The sequence below is a fragment of the Hemitrygon akajei genome, chromosome 8 (assembly GCF_048418815.1).
Source record: "Hemitrygon akajei chromosome 8, sHemAka1.3, whole genome shotgun sequence".
In the NCBI taxonomy this organism is placed as follows: Eukaryota; Metazoa; Chordata; class Chondrichthyes; order Myliobatiformes; family Dasyatidae; genus Hemitrygon; species Hemitrygon akajei.
The window spans coordinates 2,091,097-2,114,400 of NC_133131.1; the positions used below are offsets into that span (position 1 = coordinate 2,091,097).

The following is a 23,304-nucleotide window of genomic DNA, read 5'->3' on the forward strand; positions in this document are numbered from 1 at the left end:
CAGCCCTTGGCTGCTACCTCCACTATTCCAATCCCAGGCCTGCAGTCGCCCCTAACTAAGATGGCGGCAGTTGCCATGGCGATGGGCCTAGCGCGGCCTGCAGCCTGCGCCTGAAGTTTCTGCAAGGTCAGAGCTCGGGGCTGCATCCGTTTCCTCGCCGGGGTTTAAACCTGCTGCTTACATTTGGTGTAATTTTACAGATTATGTAAGGGCGCTTTTCCGACTTCTGCCCCAGACGCGGGTCAAATCCGCCCGGTAACAGGTAAACCTCCGCCGTGGCCGGACTAGGCAGGCGATGCCCAGCCAGTCGGTCAGAGTCGGTGAAGTAGCAGGATTAATGCTTCAAGCTGTAGACCCTTCATCTGGCACCGGACTCAGAGTGAAGGGTTGGGGGTAGGGTTAGAGGGAGTGAGGGACTAGGATGGGGGTGGGGGGGAGGGGGTGTTGGGAATGGAGGGAGAGTGAGAGGCCGGGAACAGGGATAGTGTAGTGAGTTGGTAATGTTGGCAGGCAGTGGGCTAAGTGGGATGAGGAGCGTAGCTGGAGGACGAGAAGACATTGCATTGGGGTGCAGATTTGAAGCATTTTCTCTACTTCTCCATAGATGCTGCCTGGCTTCTGAGTGCTTGCTGTATTTCCCCGTGTTCGCTACATAAAGTATTGTTTAATTTCTCTGCATTTCCATATTTACTTTCATCACAGACTAAGTTCATTTGTCCTATTAGAGCCATATCCATGTATACCCTGTCTATTGCGTCTATCTATATGCCTCTTAAACATAGTGATTCCACCATAATGTCTTCTAGTATTCTAGATATCAATCACTCTTTGCAAAATAAAAATTATCCCTAAAGTTCCTTTTTAAACATTTCACTGTGTTTCGATGTACATGTGATGCATTAAGGTTGTTTTTGATACCAGCACTTGTCTAACTGCATTACAGTTTCTCTGTAACTGTAACACTATATTTGTTATTTTTACTTTTGTGTTATCTTAAAGTACTTATCTTTGGAGTGGCTTGATTAAAAAATTAAAATCAACCTCAGAAAGACAGCGACCATTATTAAGGACTCCCATCACCAAGGGCATGCCCTCTTCTCATTGTTATAATCAGGTAGGAGGTACAGAATCCTGAAGGCACACACTCAGCGATTCAGGGACAGCTTCTTCCCCTCTGCCATCCGATTTCTAAATGGACATTGAACCTGCGAACACTACCTCACTTTAAAAATATATATTATTTCTGTGTTTGCACTATTTTAAATTATTTAATATACATATATATTAATCGATTCATTTTTTTCTTTCTCTATTGTGTATTGCATTGAACTGCTGCTGCTAAGTTAACAAATTTCACGATGCATGCCAATGATAATAAATGTGATTCTGACTGGCTAAGCACAGCTCCAATGCCATTTTTAAGTTTGCTGATGACACCACTGTTATAGGCTGAATCAAATGTGGTGATGAATCAGCATATTTGAGAGAGATTGAAAATCTGGCTGAGTGGTGACGTAATAACAACTTCTCACTCACTGTCAGCAAGACCAAAGAGCTGTTTATTGACTTTGGCAGAAGGAAACCAGAGGTCCATGAGTCAGTCCTCATCGGAGGATCATATTGGAGAGGGTTAGCAACTCCGCATTCCTTGGTGTTATTATTTTGGACAGCCTGTCCTGGGATCAACATGTAAGTGTAATTATGAAGAAAGCACGGCAGCACCTCTACTTCCTTAGGAGTTTTCAGAGATTCAGCTTGGCATCTAAAACTTTGACAAACTTATATAGATGTGTAGTGGAGAGTATATTGACTAGTTACAACATAGCCTGGTATGAAAACACCAATGCCCTTGAACAGAAAATCTGACCAAAGGTAGTGGATATGGCCCAGTCCATCATGTGTAGATGTGAGCACATCTACATAGAGTGGTGTCACGGGAACACAGCATCCATCATCGGGATACCCCACAACATAAGTCACACACTCTTCTTGCTGCAGCAATCAGAAGGAAGGTACAGGACCTCAGGACTCACACCACCAGGTTCAGGAACAATTATTACCCCTCAACCATCAGGCGCTTGAGCTAAAGGGGATAACTTCACTCAGCTTCACCTGTCCTATCACTGAAAATGTTCCCACAACCTATGAGCTCACTTTCAAGGACTCTTTATTTCATGTTCTCAATATTTATTGCTTATTTATTTATTACTATTATTTCTTTCATTTTGTATTTGCATGGTTTGTTTGTTTTTTGTACACTGGTTCTGCCCAAGTTCGTGCAGTCTTTCATTGATTCTGTTATGGTTATCCTATTATGGATTTATTGGGTATGCCAGCAAGAAATAAATCTTGGAGTTGTATATGGTGACGTAACTGTACTTTGATAATAAATTTACTTTGAACTTGTGAACAAGCTGCTACAGACAGCGATGGGAATTGAACCCTGATGTTCTGACAGTTGGCACTGTAAAGCATTACTCTAACCTCTACGCTACATGCTGCCCCCTTTAACTGTAACTGAGTACCTGTGACAATAATAAACCCATTTTGAAAATTACTCATTCTACCTTCTGCTTAGCTTGGTGTTAATGCACTTGTGACCAGCTCTTCCAGATTTCCACTCTGGACTGCTCACAGTTCAACATCCATGGCGTGTGCTCTTCAAGTGAGGGAGAGCTTCCTCCAACAGCTCGGCCTTGCGATGAAAGAGGGTCATTCTCTGCCAATGGACCTGCACTCTGAACTGGAATCCTGCTTCACAGGAACAAAGCCCACCCCTACAGTTCCTTTCAGCCTCCTGAGAAAACTCCACAGATTCTTACAAAAAGAAGGCAAGTAATCTGGGACCAGAATAATGGTGTTAACTGGTTCCTGTTAACTCTTGGTCTAGGGACTCTTAGATAGGCACACAGATGAAAGAAAAATGGAGGGCTATGTGGGAGGAAAGGGCGAGATTGATTTTGGAGTAGGTTAAAAGGCTGGCACAATATTGTGGGCTGAAGGGCCTGTACTATGTTGTAATGTTCTATGTTTCTATAAAAGTCTGGTGTTTAATTCCATTATTCTCTGTGATATGCTTTTGGGACATAGGAAATTCAGTAGCTGTGTTATTTTGGTGTTTGTATAGCGAGCACGCACTGAGCATTCATCTCAGTATTTGTCAACCTCTTCCTCTACAACAAATGACCCTCAAAATTTAGATATTGATGTAAAATTCAGATGTGGTAGGTACTTTATAAATATGAGCTTACAGTTTTTCAATGGCTCACGGTCACAGCGTCAATCCAGTCGATGTAGTGTCCTCAACCTCCCTGTAATATTGTCACTGGAGGGAAGTATAGGGGGGATGCCAGAGATATTTTTTTTTTAACACAGTTGTGGGTGCATGGAACATGCTGCCAAGGATGGTGGTAGAGAGCAGATATAGGAGGGTCATTTAAGAAAATCTTAGATAGGCACATGGATGACAGAGAATTGGAGGGCTATGTAGGAGGGAAGGGTTAGATTGATCTTAGAGTAGGTTAAATAGTCGTCACAACATTGTGGGTTGAATGGCGTACAATATGCTGTAATGTTCTACGTTGTATGAATACCAAACTGCACTGTTGTCCCTCTGACAGTACTGTGCTTCCTTAGTACTGCCTCTTCCACAGAAAATCAGCAACCTTTGTAAAGCCTCGTTCCCCCACTCCTCCATCCTTCCCTCGGCACTCTACTGCTCACACTGATGCTCTCCCTCACTTGATATCGCACCTTAGTACAGTACTGCTTTCCTCCAGCCCCTCTGTCCCTTACAGCCACCACTGTCTCTGTGCAGGGTGCTGATCTTGGACCTGTCACCACCTCTGGCAGGGTGGCATTCCCTCAGAGTCCTGACGAAGGGTCTCGGCCCGAAACGTTGACTGCTCATTTCCACAGATGCTGCCTGACCTGCTGAGTTCCTCCAGTGTGTTGTACGTGTTGCTTTGACCCCAGCATCTGCAGTGTACTTTGTGTTCACTATTTCTTTATATTGCATTATTTATTTGTTTTGTAATTTATAATTTTATGTCCTGGCACTGTACTGCTGCCTCAATAACAACAAATTTCACATTAAAAAAGACATTGCTAAAGCTGAATCTGATACTGACCAGTGTTTTCAATAGCCCTTGCTGAGCTGTGATGGTTTGTGTGCTTTATTTGCAGGCTTCCCAGTATATCTTCATGAACTTCTGGAGGGAGCAGAAATATTTACACCAGAGGTGAAGTTGCCCCAGAGGGTGAGTATAAAATATGGGAAGAGATTACTGAGGGAGGATGGTGGTGGTGGAATGCTGTCCTTAATCTAGCACTGGTTTCTGCAGTGGACACTGACCTATGCAAGTCTCCCACTCACTGGTGCCACATTGCCCTCAGGGAACGTGTGACTAGGTCATTTGGTCCTTACTGCTTGCTCCACCAGTCACATTGGGATTTCAGCCCCGCTTTCTGAACCATCCCCATAATCTCTTGAAGCTATAAATATCCAAAACCTGTTCATTTCTGCCTTCAATGTGATCAGTAACTGAGTCTCTGGTGCCCTATTGGGCAGAGAAATACAAAGATTCACTATTTTCTGAGAGAAGACATTCCTTCTTACCTCCTGTACTGAACGACGGATTTCTTACTCAAGAGTCTGTGTATACATCCTGGCTACAACAAAAGACATCCCTGCATCTACCCTAAGCTACACACACAAAATGCTGAAGGAACTCAGCAGGTCAGGCAGCATCTAAGGAGGGGAATAAACAGTCAATGTTTAGGGCAGAGAACTTTCTTCAGGTGGTACACTGAGGAATGTTGGGAAATAGAGGGATCTTGAGGTTCAAGTCCGTAGTTTTCTGGAAGTGACAACACTGCTGAATTAGGTGGTGAAGAAGTATGCGTGCCTTCAACGGTTGGATGGGACTACAACCAGGGATCAAGGGTTAAGGGTGAAAGGTGAAGTTTCATCGTCGTCGTGTCTATCCCTCGAGGTCAAGGACGATGGTCTTCGTTCCATACAGAGCAAAGATGCCTGTGCATGGAGTTGTTTGACATGTACTTGATGTTGCACTCCAAGAAGCACACAATTCTTCACAAATCAACCAACTGATTCCAATGGCATGGAAACCACGACGATTGGAGCTGATGGATTTGTTGCAGCCTTCATCCGCCTTCACAGCCGTTGAGTTCGAAGTAACTTTGTCCGCCTGTTCCACCGTTGAGGTCTTGGTCGGATTGTTATTTGTCAGGGATCTCACCCTCGACCTTACCACCTTGGGTGACCCCACCAGGAGCATCGCTCTCGGGATCTCAGGACCACACAAGCTTCTCCACCACGACAAGGTGACAATCCACAGAGAAGAAAGGTGAAGTTAAAGGGAAAAATGAGGGGAAGTTCTTCATTCAGAGGGTCAAGAGAGAGTGAAATGAACTGCCAGCACAAGTGGTGCATGTGAGCTCAATTTCAATGTTTGAGAAGTTTGGATAGGTACGTGTAGGGATATGGAGGGCTATGGTCCTAGTGCCAGTCAATGGGGCTAGGCAGTTTAAATAGTTACAGCATGGACTAGATGGGCCAATGGTACTGATTCGGTGCTGTACTTCTCTGAGGCTATAAGTTGTCCAATTTGTTGTTTTATGGCAGCAGTACAGTGCAATACATAAAAAATTACTGTAAGTTACAAAAAGAAGTATAAAAACAAAAGGTAAGTCATGGAAAAAGGGAGCAGAATAGTGAGAGTGTTCATGGGTTCATTGCTTGTTTAGAAATCTGATGGCAGAAGGAAAGAGGCTGTTCCTAAAATATTGAGTATGTGTCTAGCTTCCTACAATTTTATATAGTTCTATATAAGAAGCGAGGCAGAGACAGCTCGATAGCCAGAATTGTTTCACTCATGGTAGAACATAGAACATAGAATAGTACAGCACATTATAGGCCCTTCGGCCCACAATGTTGTGCCAACCCTCAAACCCTGCCTCCCAAATAACCCCCACCTTAAATTCCTCCATATACCTGTCTAGTAATCTCTTAAACTTCACTAATGTATCTGCCTCCACCATTGACTCAGGCAGTGCATTCCACGCACCAACCACTTTCTGAGTGAAAAACCTTCCTCTAATATCCCCCTTGAACTTCCCTCCCCTTACCTTAAAGCCATGTCCTCTTGTATTGAGCAGTGGTGCCCTGGGGAAGAGGCGCTGGCTGTCCACTCTGTCTATTCCTCTTAATATCTTGTACACCTCTATCATGTCTCCTCTCATCCTCCTTCTCTCCAACCAGTAAAGCCCTAGCTCCCTTAATCTTTGATCATAATCCATACTCTCTAAACCAGGCAGCATCCTGGTAAATCTCCTCTGTACCTTTTCCAATGCTTCCACATCCTTCCTATACTGAGGCGACCAGAACTAGATGCAGTACTCCAAGTGTGGCCTAACTAGAGTTTTATAGATCTGCATCATTACATCGCGTCTCCTAAACTCTATCCCTCGACTTATGAAAGCTAACACCCCATAAGCTTTCTTAACTACCCTATCTACCTGTGAGGCAACTTTCAGGGATCTGTGGACATGTACCCCCAGATTCCTCTGCTCCTCCACACTACCAAGTACCCTGCCATTTACTTTGTTCTCTGCCTTGGAGTTTGTCCTTCCAAAGTGTACCACCTCACACTTCTCCAGGTTGAACTCCATCTGCCACTTCTCAGCCCACTTCTGCATCCTATCAATATCTCTCTGCAATCTTCGACAATCCTTTACACTATCTACAACACCACCAACTTTTGTGTCGTCTGCAAACTTGCCAACCCACCCTTCTACCCCCACATCCAGGTCGTTAATAAAAATCACAAAAAGTAGAGGTCCCAGAACAGATCCTTGTGGGACACCACTAGTAACAACCCTCCAATCTGAATGTACTCCCTCCACCACAAGCCTCTGCCTTCTGCAGGCAAGCCAATTCTGAATCCACCTGGCCAAACTTCCCTGGATCCCATGCCTTCTGACTTTCTGAATAAGCCTATCGTGTGGAACCTTGTCAAATGCCTTACTAAAATCCAGGTAGATCACATCCACTGCATTACCCTCATCTATATGCCTGGTCACCTCCTCAAAGAACTCTATCAGGCTTGTTAGGCATGATCTGCCCTTCACAAAGCCATGCTGACTGTCCCTGATCAGACCATGATTCTCTAAATGCCCATAGATCCTATCTCTAAGAATCTTTTCCAACAGCTTTCCCACCACAGACGTAAGGCTCACTGGTCTATAATTACCGGGACTATCCCTACTACCTTTTTTGAACAAGGGGACAACATTCACCTCCCTCCAATCCTCCGGTACCATTCCCGTGGACAACGAGGACATAAAGATCCTAGCCAGAGGCTCAGCAATCTCTTCCCTTGCCTCGTGGAGCAGCCTGGGGAATATTCCATCAGTCCCCGGGGACTTATCCGTCCTAATGTATTTTAACAACTCCAACACCTCCTCTCCCTTAATATCAACATGCTCCAGAACATCAACCTCACTCATATTGTCCTCACTGTCATCAAGTTCCCTCTCAGTGGTGAATACCGAAGAGAAGTATTCATTGAGGACCTCGCTCACTTCCACAGCCTCCAGGCACATCTTCCCACTTTTATCTCTAATCGGTCCTACCTTCATTCCTGTCATCCTTTTGTTCTTCACATAATTGAAGAATGCCTTGGGGTTTTCCTTTACCCTACTCGCCAAGGCCTTCTCATGCCCCCTTCTTGCTCTTCTCAGCCCTTTCTTGCTACCCTATATTCCTCAATAGACCTATCTGATCCTTGCTTCCTAAACCTCATGTATGCTGCCTTCTTCCACCTGACTAGATCTTCCACTTCACTTGTCACCCATGGTTCCTTCACCCTACCATTCTTTATCTTCCTCACCGGGACAAATTTATCCCTAACATCCTGCAAGAGATCCTTAAACATCGACCACATGTCCATAGTACATTTCCCTGCAAAAACATCATCCCAATTCACACCTGCAAGTTCTAGCCTTATAGCCTCATAATTTGCCCTTCCCCAATTAAAAATTTTCCTGTCCTCTCTGATTCTATCCTTTTCCATGATAATGCTAAAGATCAGGGAGCGGTGATCACTGTCCCCCAGATGCTCACCTCCTGACAGATCTGTAACCTGACCCAGTTCGTTACCTAATACTAGATCTAGTATGGCATTCCCCCTAGTCGGACCTAGTAGGAGGAGGCCCTAGTAGTCCTCCTAGTAGGAGGAGGCTCTTTGCCTCATTGGGTCAGTAGTTGTAGTTGTCCTGCACCTTGGGTGTCACGTTGCTGAGCCAGTTTCTGTCAAATGTTTTGCAGTGTTGGATGCTTCTGGCAATGGGCAGTGTGGTGGCCCATAGCTCAGACTGCCTGAGTATTCTCTGTCCTGAGTGGATGTCCAAACAGAATTACCTGTTTGATGTCATTAAACCTTTGGCTTGGGAGCAGGTGAATTCTCATCCAGTGTTTCCTTGCCATGGCCCACCAGTGGGTAACCACTCCCGCCGGCAGAGAGAAAGTGAGAGTGCTCTTTAGGATGAGAGCTATCTTATACACAAGCACGTTCTTGCATTGCATCTTCACTACGTAATAAATGAGCTGATCCTGGCCTGGGCATTGCCTTGCAAAACGCACAGACGTTTTACCGGGGTTGCTGCACAGTGGGCCACCAGCCTCGGCTCCTTGAGTGAGTGTCTGTGCTGAAGACCAGATGAAACCAGGCATGATTCCAGCCCCAGCACCCCTGTGCTTTGTGCACTCTCTGTTAATGAGCAGCGGCATTCAAAAAAGAGCTGACACTCTCGAGGGATCATGTTAGAGGGTTTCAGTTGCAAAATGTTAAAGATCCTCTTCTTACACCATATCCCTGTCTCTTCCAGAACCCTGAGCTGGTGGCCAGACTGGAAAAGATCAAAGCAAAGTTGGCAAATGAGGAGTACAGACGGATTACCAAAAATGTCAATTGCCAGGTGCTGTTGTCTTTACCAGGGGCTTATTTATTTATTTAGGGTACAGTGTGGAATAGGCCCCCCTCAAGCTGCACTGCCCAGCAACCTACGATTTCACCCTAGCTATCACAGGACAATTTAAAATGACCAATTAACCTACTGACTGGGGCTTCTTTACACTGTGGGAGGAAACTGGAGCACCAGAAGAAAACCGACATGCACACAGGAAGGAATACAAACTTGTTTATAGAGAACACTGGAATTGAACTCCAAACTGAACCCTGACACCCCGAGGTGTAATAGTGTTGTGCTAACTGCTAGGCTACCATAGCGCCCTTTGTCCTGTTGTCCTGTGCTGGTCCAGGAGAAGGGCCGCTTGGCTGCAGCTTTGTGATAACATCCTTTTTGTTTGTTTGTTCCGAGCAGATAAACCAACATGGTACTCTGGGAGATTTGGCCAGGCAAGGTGAGTGGCTAAAGGCTTTCCTCAGCATCCGAATGGATCTTAACAGAAGGCAGGACCCAATGTGGGAAAAAAGTGGGAGATCTGTGCAATATGTGCAAACTGCAAATTCATCCAGCAAGTTGTGTATCATCTATGGATGGGAATAAACAGTCAACATTTTGAGCCAATCTTGGGCCAACTGTTCATTCCCCTCTATAGATGCTACCTGACATGCTGAGCTCCTCCACCATTTTCTGTGTGTTACTCTGGATTTCCAGTCTATGCAGAATATCTTGTGTGTAGGACCTTAGTAGGTCAGGCAGCACTGGCGAAAGAGAGGCCAATAATCATTTAGGTGTAATGGGCCCGAGGTTTTGAGGAAGGATCTGTTACAAGAATCACCTTTTGTAATAATGACCAGGAAAGCACAGAGAGAATCAGTAAGTACCAATAAATACCTTTATTGTCTCAACAGAAGAACATGTGAGCTTACACATTCTACTGTTTTCCTTGACCTTCCAACAACGGTCAAAGAATAAAAAATATAATACCAGTTATTAAGCAACCCACACAAAATACTGGTGGAACGCAGCAGGCCAGGCAGCATCTATAGGAAGAAGCACTGTCAACTTTTCGGGCTGAGACCCTTTGTCAGGACAGTCCTGACAAAGGGTCTTGGCCCAAAACGTTGACAGTGCTTCTTCCTGTAGATGCTGCCTGGCCTGCTGTGTTTCACCAGCATTTTGTGTTGCTTGAATTTCCAGCATCTGCAGATTTCCTCGTGTTTACCAGTTATTAAGTAGTTTTTCTGCTGGCCACGTGTTCCTCACGGTCCTGTTTTGAATCTTTACGTGTCCACAGGGTACCTTACATCCACGATAGTTGGTCTCCTTGAGTTTACAGCTGCCAGCACCCTTGAACTGTCTGCTTTTATATTTATTCCTTACCAATTCAAATGTAGCAATTTAGTGTCATTGGACCTTTTACACTTTTTTATTGGCTCTGCTCCAAGCCCTCTTCCCAGCAAGTGACAGTCGGTAATTTATGGCTCTTTGTTCTCAATTAACAGCCAGCTTGAATCAGGCAGCACAGGATCATATTCCAACAGTCAAAAACCCGCTGGTTGTATCCAACCAAGAACAACTCACAAATAATTTCTTATTTGGAAATTATCCCTAGTTCAGCAGATTACCTGAGGTATCACTGTGTCGACTTTAAATCACTGATTAAGCCAAGCAACTAACTCACAAAATGGAGAACACAGTCTCTTCATAAAATGGCAGCCTTCATCTCCTCCCTCATGGCAAGAACAAAAGCAATTGATCTGTCTGCTTCCACTGTCCTTGATTCATATGAATTCACTGATTTGAAGACTGTAGTTCTTACTGGCCAACAGATCCCAGACCTGAAGCCTGAACTGGTTTCTCCTTCCACAGGTGCTATCTGACTGGCCAAGTTCTTCCAGTGTTTGTATTTGCTTTGGATCCAAGAATCTGCAGTTTTCTTTGTTTTCTGATGTGATACGAGTTGGTCACCCTGCCAATGGACCTGCACTTGTTGACCGGTCTCATTCAGTGTGACTGGTGCCGCTGAGGGTTTGTTGGTCAGCTGGAACTCATTGAAAGGTTATACTGTGATTGGAAGCATCCAAGGGGTTGGGGTGATGCAAGGGGAGCTTTATTCATCCGATGATTGTACACATTGACCAACACTGATTGGACAGTCCAGTCATCACAGGCTAAGCACAATTCTCTGAATCCTTTGGAGTTCAGAAGATGAGCGGATGATCTTACTGAATATAAGATCCTGAGAGGGTTTGATGGAATAAATGTGAGACAGAACAATACAGCACAGGAACAGGCCCTTCAGCCCACAATGTTGTGCTGAACTAAGTTAGTACCCTGTGCCCACTTGAGCCCATATCCCACCATTCTCTGGGATTTTTCCATTAGTGGGACAGCCATGAACAAGGAGACAAGCTTTCAGTATATGAGGTTGGTCATTTAAAACCGACATATGTAGGAAGTTCCTCTTGCAGTGGGTAGTAAATGAACATTGTGGGGTCTGGGTCATTAGAAATCTTTTAAATATAGAGTAGGGAGGTAATAGGGTCTGGTCTGGGACAGGCCAGCCATGATTGTATTGAGTAGTGGGCAGGCTTGAGGGGCCAAATGGCTTACTCCTATCTTCTACCCACCTCCCGCATTACAGCCGTTTAGGTTACGATAATTTGCCCTATTAGAATTCACAAATACATGCCTGAAGTATGGGATATAGAACAAAATTCACTCATGGAAAAAGTAAACAAATTTATTTATTTAGATACACAGCACGGGAACAGGCCCTTTCAGCCCAATGAGGTCCCACTGACTAATTACATCCATATGACCAATTAACCTACTATCCCGTACATCTTTGGAATACAAGAGGAAACCAGAGCACCCAGAGGAAACCCATGTGGTCACAGGGTGTATGTACAACTCCTTACAGACAGCAGTGGAGTTCAACCCTGACTGCTGATCACTAATGGTGTTTCAGCACTTGTGTGTGGTGGGGGAGGTGATGTTTTTCTTTGAACAGTTTCCATGTTTTTCTTAAGTTTTGTGGCTGCCTGTGAGGAAGATGAATCTCAGGGTTGTATTCTACATACTTACTTTGATATTTAATACTCTTTGAATCTCTGCAGCTCAAATAAACTACCGTAAATTCCAGTGTATAAGCCGAGGATTTGGCCCTAAATTATGGTCCTAAAATTAGGGGGTCAACTTATACAGAGGGTGCCAACTTTGGAAAAATGAATACATGGAAGCCAGGTTGTATTTATTGACTGTTTTTGAGTCAAATACAAAAGAAAATACAAACACTTATGAAATCTACACAAAAGAAAAGATCTACAAAACATTCTGTTCCTCAATTTACTTGTACACACAGTTGTCGTCAAACGTTCAGAGCTTGAAACTCTCACACTCTTCATTATCTGACTCTCTGAAAATCGCGTCCCATTCTTCAGCAGTCACCATACCATTCTAAGGATTGCCAATTTCTGCTTCGACATCATTTGCAGCTTTACTGGCTGCCAAATCTGCATCGTCTTCTTCACAAGGCAAATGATCTTCGGTGCCGTCCAAAACATTGCTGTTGCTGCACTTCTTGAAGGCCTTCACAATGCACTGGGCCTTAATTTCTTCCCACGATTGCACTACCCACTCGCAAACTATAGCTAGAGATGGTGCCCTCATATTTCCCGCTGGAGTGGATGACTGATTTTCCAGACATCATCCATTTGTTCCACTGTTGACACATGAATTCTTTGAATGGTTTGTTTAAACTCCCATCTAGTGGCTGGAGCACAGATATCAAACCACCGGGGATGACTGCAGTGTCTGTACTTTCAGCTTTCAGTGCTGCTTTTGTCTCACCTGACAAGTGCACTTTGAACATGTCCCAGACAAGTAGCAACTTTTCCTTCCTGAAACCTTCGGGACGTTGATGCCACACCTCTTTAACCCACTTCAAGCAACCCGCTTCATCCATCCAGCCGCGTTCTTGAACGTAAACAACACCCCCACGAGAATTTTTCTTTCTTTGGGAATGTTTTTCTCTTAAAAATCACCATCGGTGGTAGTTTGGTCCCATCAGCCATACATGTTAACACGACTGTAAAATGTTGCTTCTCATGTCTAGTTGTCTTGACAAGGACTGTTTTCTCCCCCTTCTGATTAACAGTGCGGTTGCCAGCAAAATCAAAGAACATTGGTGTCTTGTCCATGTAACCAATCAGTGAGAGCGGGTAAGAATGTGCCTTTCGATGCTTGATTACAAACGATTGGAAGGCCGTAATCTTATTCTCAAGTTCGCTCGGCAACTTCTGAGCAATCTTTGCTTTTTGTCTCAACACAAGATCACGTCTATTCATAAATCGGGTGCACCAACTTCACGTAGCTTTGAAATTTTCACTGACCTCACTGTGCTGTTCGGCCCATTTCAACACTTGAACTCGAATCACTTCTCTGGCAACAACGTATCCACACGATCGCTGGTGATTCACCCACTCTAAAAAGTTTTCTTCCAGTTCTGGCCACTGGCATGTTTTCCTGTGGTTTGCACATTTCGTCTTTGGCATTTCTCTCAGTGTGTCCTCTGCCTTTCTCCACTCTCTCACTCTCTCTCTCGTTTACACTAAACTTCTTAGCAGCTGCAGAATTATTCGTTCCTTTAGCAAAATCAACAACCTTCAGCTTGAAGCCAGCATCATATTGCATTCGTTTTAATCTTTTGTACATGGCGGTCGCAAACTCAATACTGAGTAGACGTACTGATCCCGCCACCCCGTATTATGTTTTAACAAGATTACGATGGGTGCTAAATGGTTTCGCGGAGATTTCAATTCTGAGGATTCTTTACCATTGGGAACCAATCTAAAACTTCCCTCCCTGATTTATTTATTAAGAATTCACCTATAACACTCTACAATTTGTAGGCCTGTTTTCTTAGCAGGCACTGATTCACAAAATTTCCAGGTTCCGGATCCAGCAAAGCTGAGTACCGGCATGTGAGATCTTGTGATCTTTTCTGGTTAAATCAAAAACCTCTACAAAAGGGGTCGGCTTATACAAAGGTAACATGAAAAATCACTTTTTTAACCTTGAAAACAGGGGGGGGGGGGGGGGGGGGTGTCGGCTTATACTCCGGAATTTACGGTATTGTTTTTTCAACTTGCATTTCTTGAAGTGCAGATGAAGGCTTTGTATTAGGGAAGGTCTGGTTCCCCACTGACACAGGAACCACTGGAACAGTAGGCAGCAGCTCACCCACCCATTCTCTTCCTGATGTCTTGGTGGCAGTAGGGGCATCTCCACAACACAAACTTCATACAAAATCACCTCTGCTGTTGAAGCTCAATGTACATTAGTCATTGAGGAGTTTGTGTGCTGTATCCACACATCCCTAACCTGCCCAGAGTTACTGTAAGAACTTTGCTCCAATTTTTCCAGTGCTGTGAGGAGTCTCCTGTGGTTTTGAGGCTTCTGTTGCCTACCTGTGTTAGAGTCAGCCTGCAGACCTCACTGACATGTCCCTCTGCTCTGTGTGTGTGTGTTGCAGTACGATCAGTCAAGGCATTGGTGGTGACCATCTTTAACTTCATGGTGACAGTGGGGGCCGCATTCGCCTGTGCCTACCTGGGCAGTCAGTACATTTTCACAGAGCCGGCTGCGGTGAGTGTGGGCACCTGGTGGCAGGAGTGATGTTGTAATGGAGGGCTTTGATGATGAGGGGTTAAGGGGAAAGGTCATGTGGTTGTGGTTTGGAGGTTTGCTGGGGTAGTGTTAATGGACAACTGACCTGAGTGTGTGGCAAATACACTGTTGGTGTATGAATGGGCTATCGTCAGACTGACCAATGGACCCCGAGCTCTGCTCTTGCCTCCCTGGACTGAAGAAGAGATGTTTATCCTGATCTGCTTCCAAACTCAGTCTGGACCATCCCGACAGGAGTATGCATGATCTGGATTTCTAGTGGTACTGAATATTACCAAGAGAATGGAATATGCATGTGTGTGCAGTATGGGCCTTCAGCCCATCTAGTCCATGCCATACTGTTAATTTCCCTAGTCTCAGACTGCACCTGGACCATTGCCCTCCATACACCTCCTGTCCACGTACCCATCCAAACCTCTCAAATGTTGAAATCAAATCCAAAGCCACCACTTCGGCTGGCAGCTTGTTCTACACTCTCACCACCCTCTGAGTGAAGAGTTCATCCCTCATATTCCCATTAGATATTTCACCTTCCACCCTTAACCCATGACCTCTAGTCTCACCCAGCCTTAATGTGTCTGTTTGTCCGTCTGTCTGAGATGGGCTTGTTCTCTAACTTTTGCCCCTCTCTCTTTCCCTCTGCCACAGTGTGTTGTCAGTGCAGTGATTGTGGCCTCTGTGGTGGGGCTGGCAGAACTGTACGTGCTCGTGCGGATGATGGAAGGAGAGCTGGGAGAGATGTAGCAGGAGCTTCGATGCAAGTGAGCCCTGGATGAGGAACAGCCTTGCGTCGGGCTGCAATCCAGTTTCTGTGGCTCTGAGACTTTCTGCCTATAAACCTTGACTTTGTGAATACACAGCGCTGGCATCCTACAGTTTATAATTCACATGATCCTGCGCTGTGTGCAAAAGGTCATTTGTTGTTCTACATGTTGTTTTATGGGCATTTAAGGGATAAAGATAAAATTTATTTGTCACATGTACATTGAAACACACAGTGAAATGCATCATTTGCATTAAATTGAATCATTGAGGATTATGCTGGGAGGAGCCTGCAAGTGTCACTACACTTCCAGCGGCAACATACCATGCCTACAGCTCACTAATCTTAGCCTGTACATGTTTGGAATGTGGGAAGAAACCAGAGCACCTGGAAGAAACCCACGCATTGAGGGGGCGAAGGTACAGTGGCGGGAATCACACCCTGATCGGTGATTGCTGTAAAGTGATTGTGCTAACTACTATGTTACTGTGCTGCCTATTTAAGTCAGGGTAATTGAGTCAGTGAGTGTCTGGCCAAACGAGATTGGAGCAATATTCCCTCCCACAACAAACATTGATAAGTAAGTTGTGACTTCTGATGATCTGGCAATAAGATGTAGAAGCAGAATCGGGCAGGCCATTCAGCCCGTTGAGTCTTCTGCACCATTCCATCATGGCTGATTTATTATCCCTGTCAACCCCATTCTTATGCCTTCTCCCCATAACCTTTGACTCCCTGATTAATCAAGAACTTAGCAACTTCTGCCTTAAATATTCCCAAATGACTTGGCCTGCACAGCCATCTGTGGCAATGAATTCCACAGATTCACCACACTCTGGCTAAAGAAATTTTTCCTCATCTCATTTCTAAATGGATATCTCTCAAGTCTGAGCCTTTAGTCCTAGACTACCCCACTGTAGGAAACATCCTCTCGACATCCACTCTATCAAGGCCTTTCAATATTCAATAGGTTGCAAGGAGATCCCCCTCATTCTTCTGAACTCCAGCATTTACACCCAGAGCCATCAAACACCCCTCATACATTAATGCTTTCATTCCTGGGATATTTTTGTGAACCTCCTTTGGACCGTCTCCAATGCCGGCACATTTTTTTCTTAGAGAAGGGGCCTGAAATTGCTCACAATACTCCAAGTACAGTATGCCTTATAAGGCCTCAGCATTATGCCCTTGTTTTTGTATTCTAATCCTCTCAAAATGAATGACTACCATTACATCTTGTATTCTTACCACTGACTCAACATGAAAGTTAGCCTTCGGGACTCCCTTCTGTCAAAGTGTGTGACTATGCACTTCCCTACATTATATTTCATCTGCCATTTCTTTGCCTATTCCCCCAATCTGTCCAAGTCCTTCTGCAGATACCCTGCTTCTCCACCTTCCTTTGTATCATCCGCAAACTTGGCACAAAGCCATCATTTCCTTAATCCAAATCACTGATATACAATGTAAAAAGAAGCAGTTCCCACACTGCAGCACAGCATTAGACACCGACAGCCAACCAGGAAACTGCTGAAAGGTTTTGGCCCAAAATGTTGACTACTTTTTTTCTGTAAGTGCTGCCTGGCCTGCTGAGTTCCTCCAGCATTTTGTGTGTGTTGTTCAGAACAGGGCTCCTTTAATGCCACTCTTAGCATCCTGCCAGTCAGCTAATCTTTTAGCCATGCTTTTATCTTTCCTGTAATACCACAGGCTGTTATCTTGTTGAGCAGTGTCATGCTCAGCACCTTGTCAAAGACCTTCTGAAAATGCAAATAAACAACATCCACTGATTCTCCTTTGTCTATCCTGCCTGTTATTTCCTCAAAGAATTCCAACAAATTTGTCAGGCAAGATTTCCCCTTTAGAAAACTATGCTGTCTTTGGCCTATTTTATCATGTACCTCCAAGTGCCCTGAAACCTCATCCTTAATAATAGATTCCAACATCTTTCCAACCACTGAAGCCAGACTAACTGGCCTATGCTTTTTCTTTCTTCTGACTCCCTCTTTTCTTAAAGAGTGGAGTGAAATTTGCATTTTTTCACTCCTCAGGAACCATTCCAGAACCTAGTGATCCTTGAAAGATCATTACTAATGCCTTCACAAGCTCTTCATCTACCTCTTTCAGAACCCTTGGCTGTTGTCCAACTGGTCCAGATCATTTGTCAACCTTCAAGTTTTTCAGCTTTTCAAGCATCTTCTCCTTAGCAATAGAATTTCTGGCATTCTGCTGGTGTCTTCAACAGTGAAGACCGGCACAGCTCTGCCTCAAAAGTGCCTCAAATACATAAAATTATGTATTTTATGTAGAAAATACATAATCAATTCCTCCATCATTTCTTTGTGCCTCATTAGTACCTCTCCAGCATCATTTTCTAGTGATCTGATTATCTACTCTCACCTCAGTTTTACTCTTTATTTATCTGAAAAACTTTTAGAATCCTCTTTTATACTACTGGCCAGCTTCCCTTCGTATTTCATCTTTTCTCTTTATTGCTTGTTTAGTTCCCTTCTATTGGTTTTTAAAAACTTCCCAATCCTCTACCTTTTCACAATTTTTTTACAGTATTACATGCCCTCTCTTTTGCCTTTATGCTGGTTTTGACTTTCCTTGTTAGCCACGTTTGCCTCATCCTCCCTTTAGAATACTTCTTCATCTTTGGGGTGTATCATTCCTGCTCCTTCTAAATATCCCCCATAAACACCAGCCTTTGCTGTTGTGTCATTATTCCTGCTAATGTCCTTTTCCAATCAACTTTCACCAGCTCCTTTCTCATGCCTCTTTAATTCTCTTTTCTGTCATGGTGACACATCTGACTTCAGCTTCTCCCTCTCAAACTGCAGGATGAATTCAATCATATTATGATCACTGTCTCTAAGGGTTCCTTTATTTTAAGTTCCCTAAACAAGTATGGTTCATTACACAATAGCTGATCCCCTAGTGAGCTCAACCACAAGTTCTAAAAAGCCACCTTCCTGGCTTTCTACAAGTTCCTTCTCATGGGATCCAGCACCAACCCAATTTCCCAATCTACCTGCATATTGAAATCTCCCATGACCTTGTAACATTGCCCTTTTGACATGCACTTTCTATCTCCCATTGCAACCTGTAGCCCACATCCTGACTACTGTTCAGAGGTCTGTATATAACTCAAGGATCTTTTTATCCTTGCAGTTTCTTAACTCTATCCACAAAGATTCTACATATTTAATTCCTATGTCACCTCATTTCTTTTTTTACCAACAGAGCCACCCCACCCCTTTTACCTACCTACCTGTCCTTTTGATATAATGTGTATCCTTGGATGTTAAGGTCCCAATCATAACCTTCTTTCAGCCACGGCTTTGAGATGCCCACAACATACCTGCCAATCTAATTGTGTCACATGATCATCCATCTTATTCCATATACTGCACGCATCCAAATATAAGACCTTCAGTCCTGTATTCATCATCACTCTTTTTCATTTTGGCCCCCTGCTGCACTTTAACTAATCCCACTGACTGCAATTTTGTCATCTGCCTATCCTTCCCGAGAGTCTCACTACACACTGCTTCCGCTTGTATACCACCTGCCCCATCCTCTGCCCTATCACTCCGGTTCCTATCCCCTGGCTAAATTAGTTTAAACCCTCCCCAACAGTTCTAGCAAACCTGCCTGCAAGGATATTGGAACCCCTCGAATTCAGGAGTAACCTGTCCCTTTTGTACAGGTCATAACTTCCACAGAAGAGATCACAATGATCCAGAAATCTGAAACCTTGCGCCCTGCATCAGTTCTTCAGTCATGTGTTCATTTGTCAAATCCTCTTATTCTTGCCCTCACTGATGCATACACAGGCAACAATCTAGAGATTACTACCCTGGAGGTCCCGCTTTTCAGCTTTCTCTCTAACTCCTTAAATTATTTCTTCAGCACCTCATCCTTTTTGCCACCTTGTTCTCGTTTTTCAGTTGGATTTCATTTCACAATTTGTAAAGTTCTGGATCTATTGATCAGATAGACTCAAGTCTGGCAGCACTCCTAGAACAGCTCTCCCATCTGCAATGTAACCGAGTATGTGGAAATGCTTTGCACATCAGTCAGCATCTGCGGAAAGAGAGGCCTTTCAATAGACACTGGATTGTATCTGATTGGAGGCAGGAGAGTGCACCAAACTGTGGATGCACGGTTGTATGGAGTCCATAATCCACCAACACACTGAGTGTGAGAGGTCACAGCTCCTGTCTGAGTGTGTGAGGGGGCTGCTCAACACCAACCCCACACTCCTGATCTCTGGGCATCCAGACAGAAAGAAGTGGGGGGGGGGGGTCACTTGGGGGAATGTGCTTGTTGGTCTGCCCTTGGGTCTGGCCACATTGACCCCTCACAGGTTCCACCAGCAGCTTGGTCAAGGTTTGACCCCAGCCAACTGCTTGCCCCTCTCCTGAGCTTACATCTGTGAATGGGTGCCCCAGAATCTCCTTACAGTACCACGAACTCCATACTGACAGCAGCTGGAATTGAATCCCACTCGTCAACACTGTAAAGCATTACGCTAGCTGCTACACTGCTGTGCAACTCATTCTGGTAAAGTGGAAGGCATATATTGCAGGTTAGTGGCTGTGGGGAGAGGGCGGGGGGGCTGATGACAGGGGTTGGGGGCTATTACCATCAACACACAAGTAAATTCCTTGTGCCCCATGACTGCAGAAGGTTTACATCTGACTATGTCCAACCCGTGCTGAGATGCCGGAGACACGGCAAGAGCCGTGTAACACAGGTACATATGAACTTCTCCATTAGAGTTGGGAAAAGCAGAAGGGTAGGGTTTAGATGCAGGGAGTGATCTGTTCCCCAATGATGATGACACTTTCTCAGCAGGGCCTCCTCCCCAGGATGGGGCATCTCCAGCCCCTCACTCCCAGGGTGCAGCACTTCCATGAACTGCTCCTCACTCCTAGGGTGGGGTAACTGAATCTGCCCCAACCACCTCCCTGGCTGTATAGTCCAAATTCATCCCTCACCGAGGAAGTGAACTCTTCCTCAGGTCATTTATGGCTCCTTATTCCATCTCCTTCATTCTGCCCCAGGTTCCTGAACCCTCTGGGGCTGGGGACAGTTTCTCCCTGTCTCTTCAGTCTGAGAGGATACTGTTAATGAGATCTGACCTGGCTTCTCCACTCCACGTACATATCTAAAGCCTCTCAACCCAGGAAATACCCCACACCACTGCTGGAGCCTTCACACCTTCCCTAATCTGTGGCAGAACTGGACAGGCAACTATAGCCTTGGCTGAACCTGTGTTATACACAGTCCTACACTCTATGCATCTGTTTGTAATGCCCCGGGCCCACTTCCTGTGCTGGCCCCAGCATAATAAAGGATTCCTTTCCCCTAGCTCTCCATTCTATTCCCCTTACGGATTTCTGTCAGAGAACTTCAAACAGTACAACAGAGTACAGGCCCTTTAACCTTCTCTAAGATCAATCTTACCCTTCCCTCTAATACAACCCTCCATTTTTCTATCATTAATGTACCCATCTAAGACCACCACCCCAGCACACCTGCCACTCTCAGGGTTTAAAAAAAAGACAACTATCTCTTGACATTCTTCCCCCCCCCCCCCACCCCCTCCAATTACATTAAAATTATGTCCCCTCATATTAGCCATTTCTACCCTTGGGGATAAAATGTCTTTATGCCTCTTATCATCTTGTACATCTCCATCAAGTCACCTCTCATTCTCCAAAGAGAAAAGCACTAGTTTGCTCAACTATCCTCATCAGACGTGGTATGTAACCTCTGGTTTATATTGACTCTCCCCCCCCCCCCCCCCTTTATTTATAAGAAAGATATAAATCAGCTGCAGCTTGTTCAAAATGCAGCAGGAAGAATCTTAACCAAAAAAAAAATCAGCCTATCTGATGCAAAATCTGAAAATCTGATGCAATTACAAAGAAAATAATGTGAGGCAAACTGGAAGGTCTTAAAGTTGATAAGTCACCTGGACCAGATGGACTACATCCCAGAGTCCTGAGAGAGGTTGCTGAAGAGATAACAGATGCATTGGTCATGATCTTTCAAGAATCTCTTGATTTTGGCATGGTCCTGGAGAAATGGAAAATTGCAAATGTCACTCCGCTCTTTGAGAAGGGAGAAAGACGAAAGAGAGAACACCAAGAAGTTTGGTGCTCTTAACGATCTCAATGTTCAGCAGAGAGTGGTCGTTCTGTGTTCTCCTCAAGTCAACAACCACCTCTGTATGTCATGAGTTTGGAATGGCTATATCTATCAAGTTGTTCTTGCTTGTTTATCCTGTGTATTATATCTGGACGGTTATTATGGATTGGACCAGCGGTAATAATAAATTAGTCGTTATATCATTTCTGGGACTCTGACTCTAAAATCAGATCAGGTTTGTATTTATAGTAAGGTATGGTGTCTTTTATGAGCTTATATTTTAAAGCAAGATTTTGGTGAATGTGATTGTGCCAGTGCAAGTAAACAGATTGAGTTAAACTTCTGTAGAAACATAGAAAACCTACAGCACGATACAGGCCCTTCGGCCCACAAAGCTGTGCCAAACATGTCCTTACCTTAGAAATTACCTAGGGTTACTCATAGCCCTCTATTTTTCTGAGCTCCATGTACCTGTCCAGGAGTCTCTTAAAAGACCCTGTAGTATCTGCCTCCACCACTGTTGCCGGCAGCCCACTCCACGCACTCACAACTCTCTGTAAAAAAAAACTTACCCCTGACATCTCTGTACCTACTTCCAAGCACCTTAAAACTGTGCCCTGTCGTGTTAGCCATTTCAGCCCTGGGAAAAAGCCTCTGACTGTCCACACGATCAATGCCTCTCATCATCTTGTACGCCTCTGTCAGGTCCCCTCTCATCCTCCATTGCTCCAAGGAGAAAACGCCAAGTTCACTCAACCTATTCTCATAAGGCATGCTCCCCAATCCAGGCAACATCCTTGTAAATCTCCTCTGCGCCCTTTCTATGGTTTCCACATCTTTCCTATAGTGAGGTGACCAGAACTGAGCACAGTACTCCAAGTGGGGTCTGACGAGGGTCCCATATAGCTCTAACGTTACCTCTCAGCTCCTAAACTCAATCCCATGATTGTTGAAGGTCAATGCATTGTATGCCTCCTTAACCACAGAGTCAACCTGTATTGCAGTTTTGAGTGTCCTTTGGACTCAGACCCCAAGATCCCTCTGATCTTCCACACTGCCAAGAGTCTTACCATTAATACTATATTCTGCCATCATATCTGACCTACCAAAATGAACCTCTACACACTTATCTGGGTTGAACTCCATCTGCCACTTCTCAGCCCAGTCTTGTAGGATCCTGTAATGTGTTGGATTATCTCTGGTTTCTCCAGACATTTTCTGCATTTATCATCTTGAATTTGTTGGTCTTTTATTAAATATTTTTGATATTCTTTTGTGTTAACAACCTGGTCTTGTATTGCCACAAGGAACCCCTTTGTTTCTGGGAAGAGGTCTCCAGCTCTGAGCCAGGCATTCGACACTTCCTTGTTGACATCTTGTCTGCTCAGACCGTGGGAATGTTTTAACGTTATTACTAGTTTTCCCCACACCAAGGTTAGACAAACAGGCTGCTGTTTATCCATGAACCTTTTATCTGAATGAGCTGTAACCTCTTCAGTTCCCATTCTGCAACCACCACTCTTGTTTCTGAGAGTGTTTTGGGAGATTATGGAGGCTATTCTGCGTGTATTCCAGAGCCTTTGCTGAGACTTCTCAAAATCTCGTCCTCAGGGAGAACTCTGACAATGAGCTAACATAGAACATAGAATAGTACAGCACATTACAGGCCCTTCGGCCCACAATGTTGTGCAGACCCT

General features: G+C 44.6%; 1 protein-coding gene across 7 annotated transcripts; it reads left to right on the forward strand.

The window, feature by feature from the left end:
• Positions 1-21,812, forward strand: vma12 (vacuolar ATPase assembly factor VMA12). Of its 7 annotated transcripts, none has more exons than XM_073053032.1 (7): positions 1-126; positions 2,579-2,831; positions 4,186-4,259; positions 8,911-9,000; positions 9,406-9,445; positions 14,528-14,640; positions 15,331-21,812. In XM_073053032.1, exons 2-7 carry the CDS (start codon positions 2,648-2,650, stop codon positions 15,424-15,426), a joined length of 597 nt encoding a protein of 198 aa, XP_072909133.1. In that variant the 5' UTR covers positions 1-126; positions 2,579-2,647; the 3' UTR covers positions 15,427-21,812. The 7 variants fall into 7 exon arrangements, with proteins under 7 accessions (XP_072909133.1, XP_072909136.1, XP_072909132.1 ...); XM_073053035.1 differs by having other exon boundaries at positions 54-126; positions 2,605-2,831; XM_073053031.1 differs by having other exon boundaries at positions 91-205.
• Positions 21,813-23,304: the final 1,492 nt, after the last annotated feature.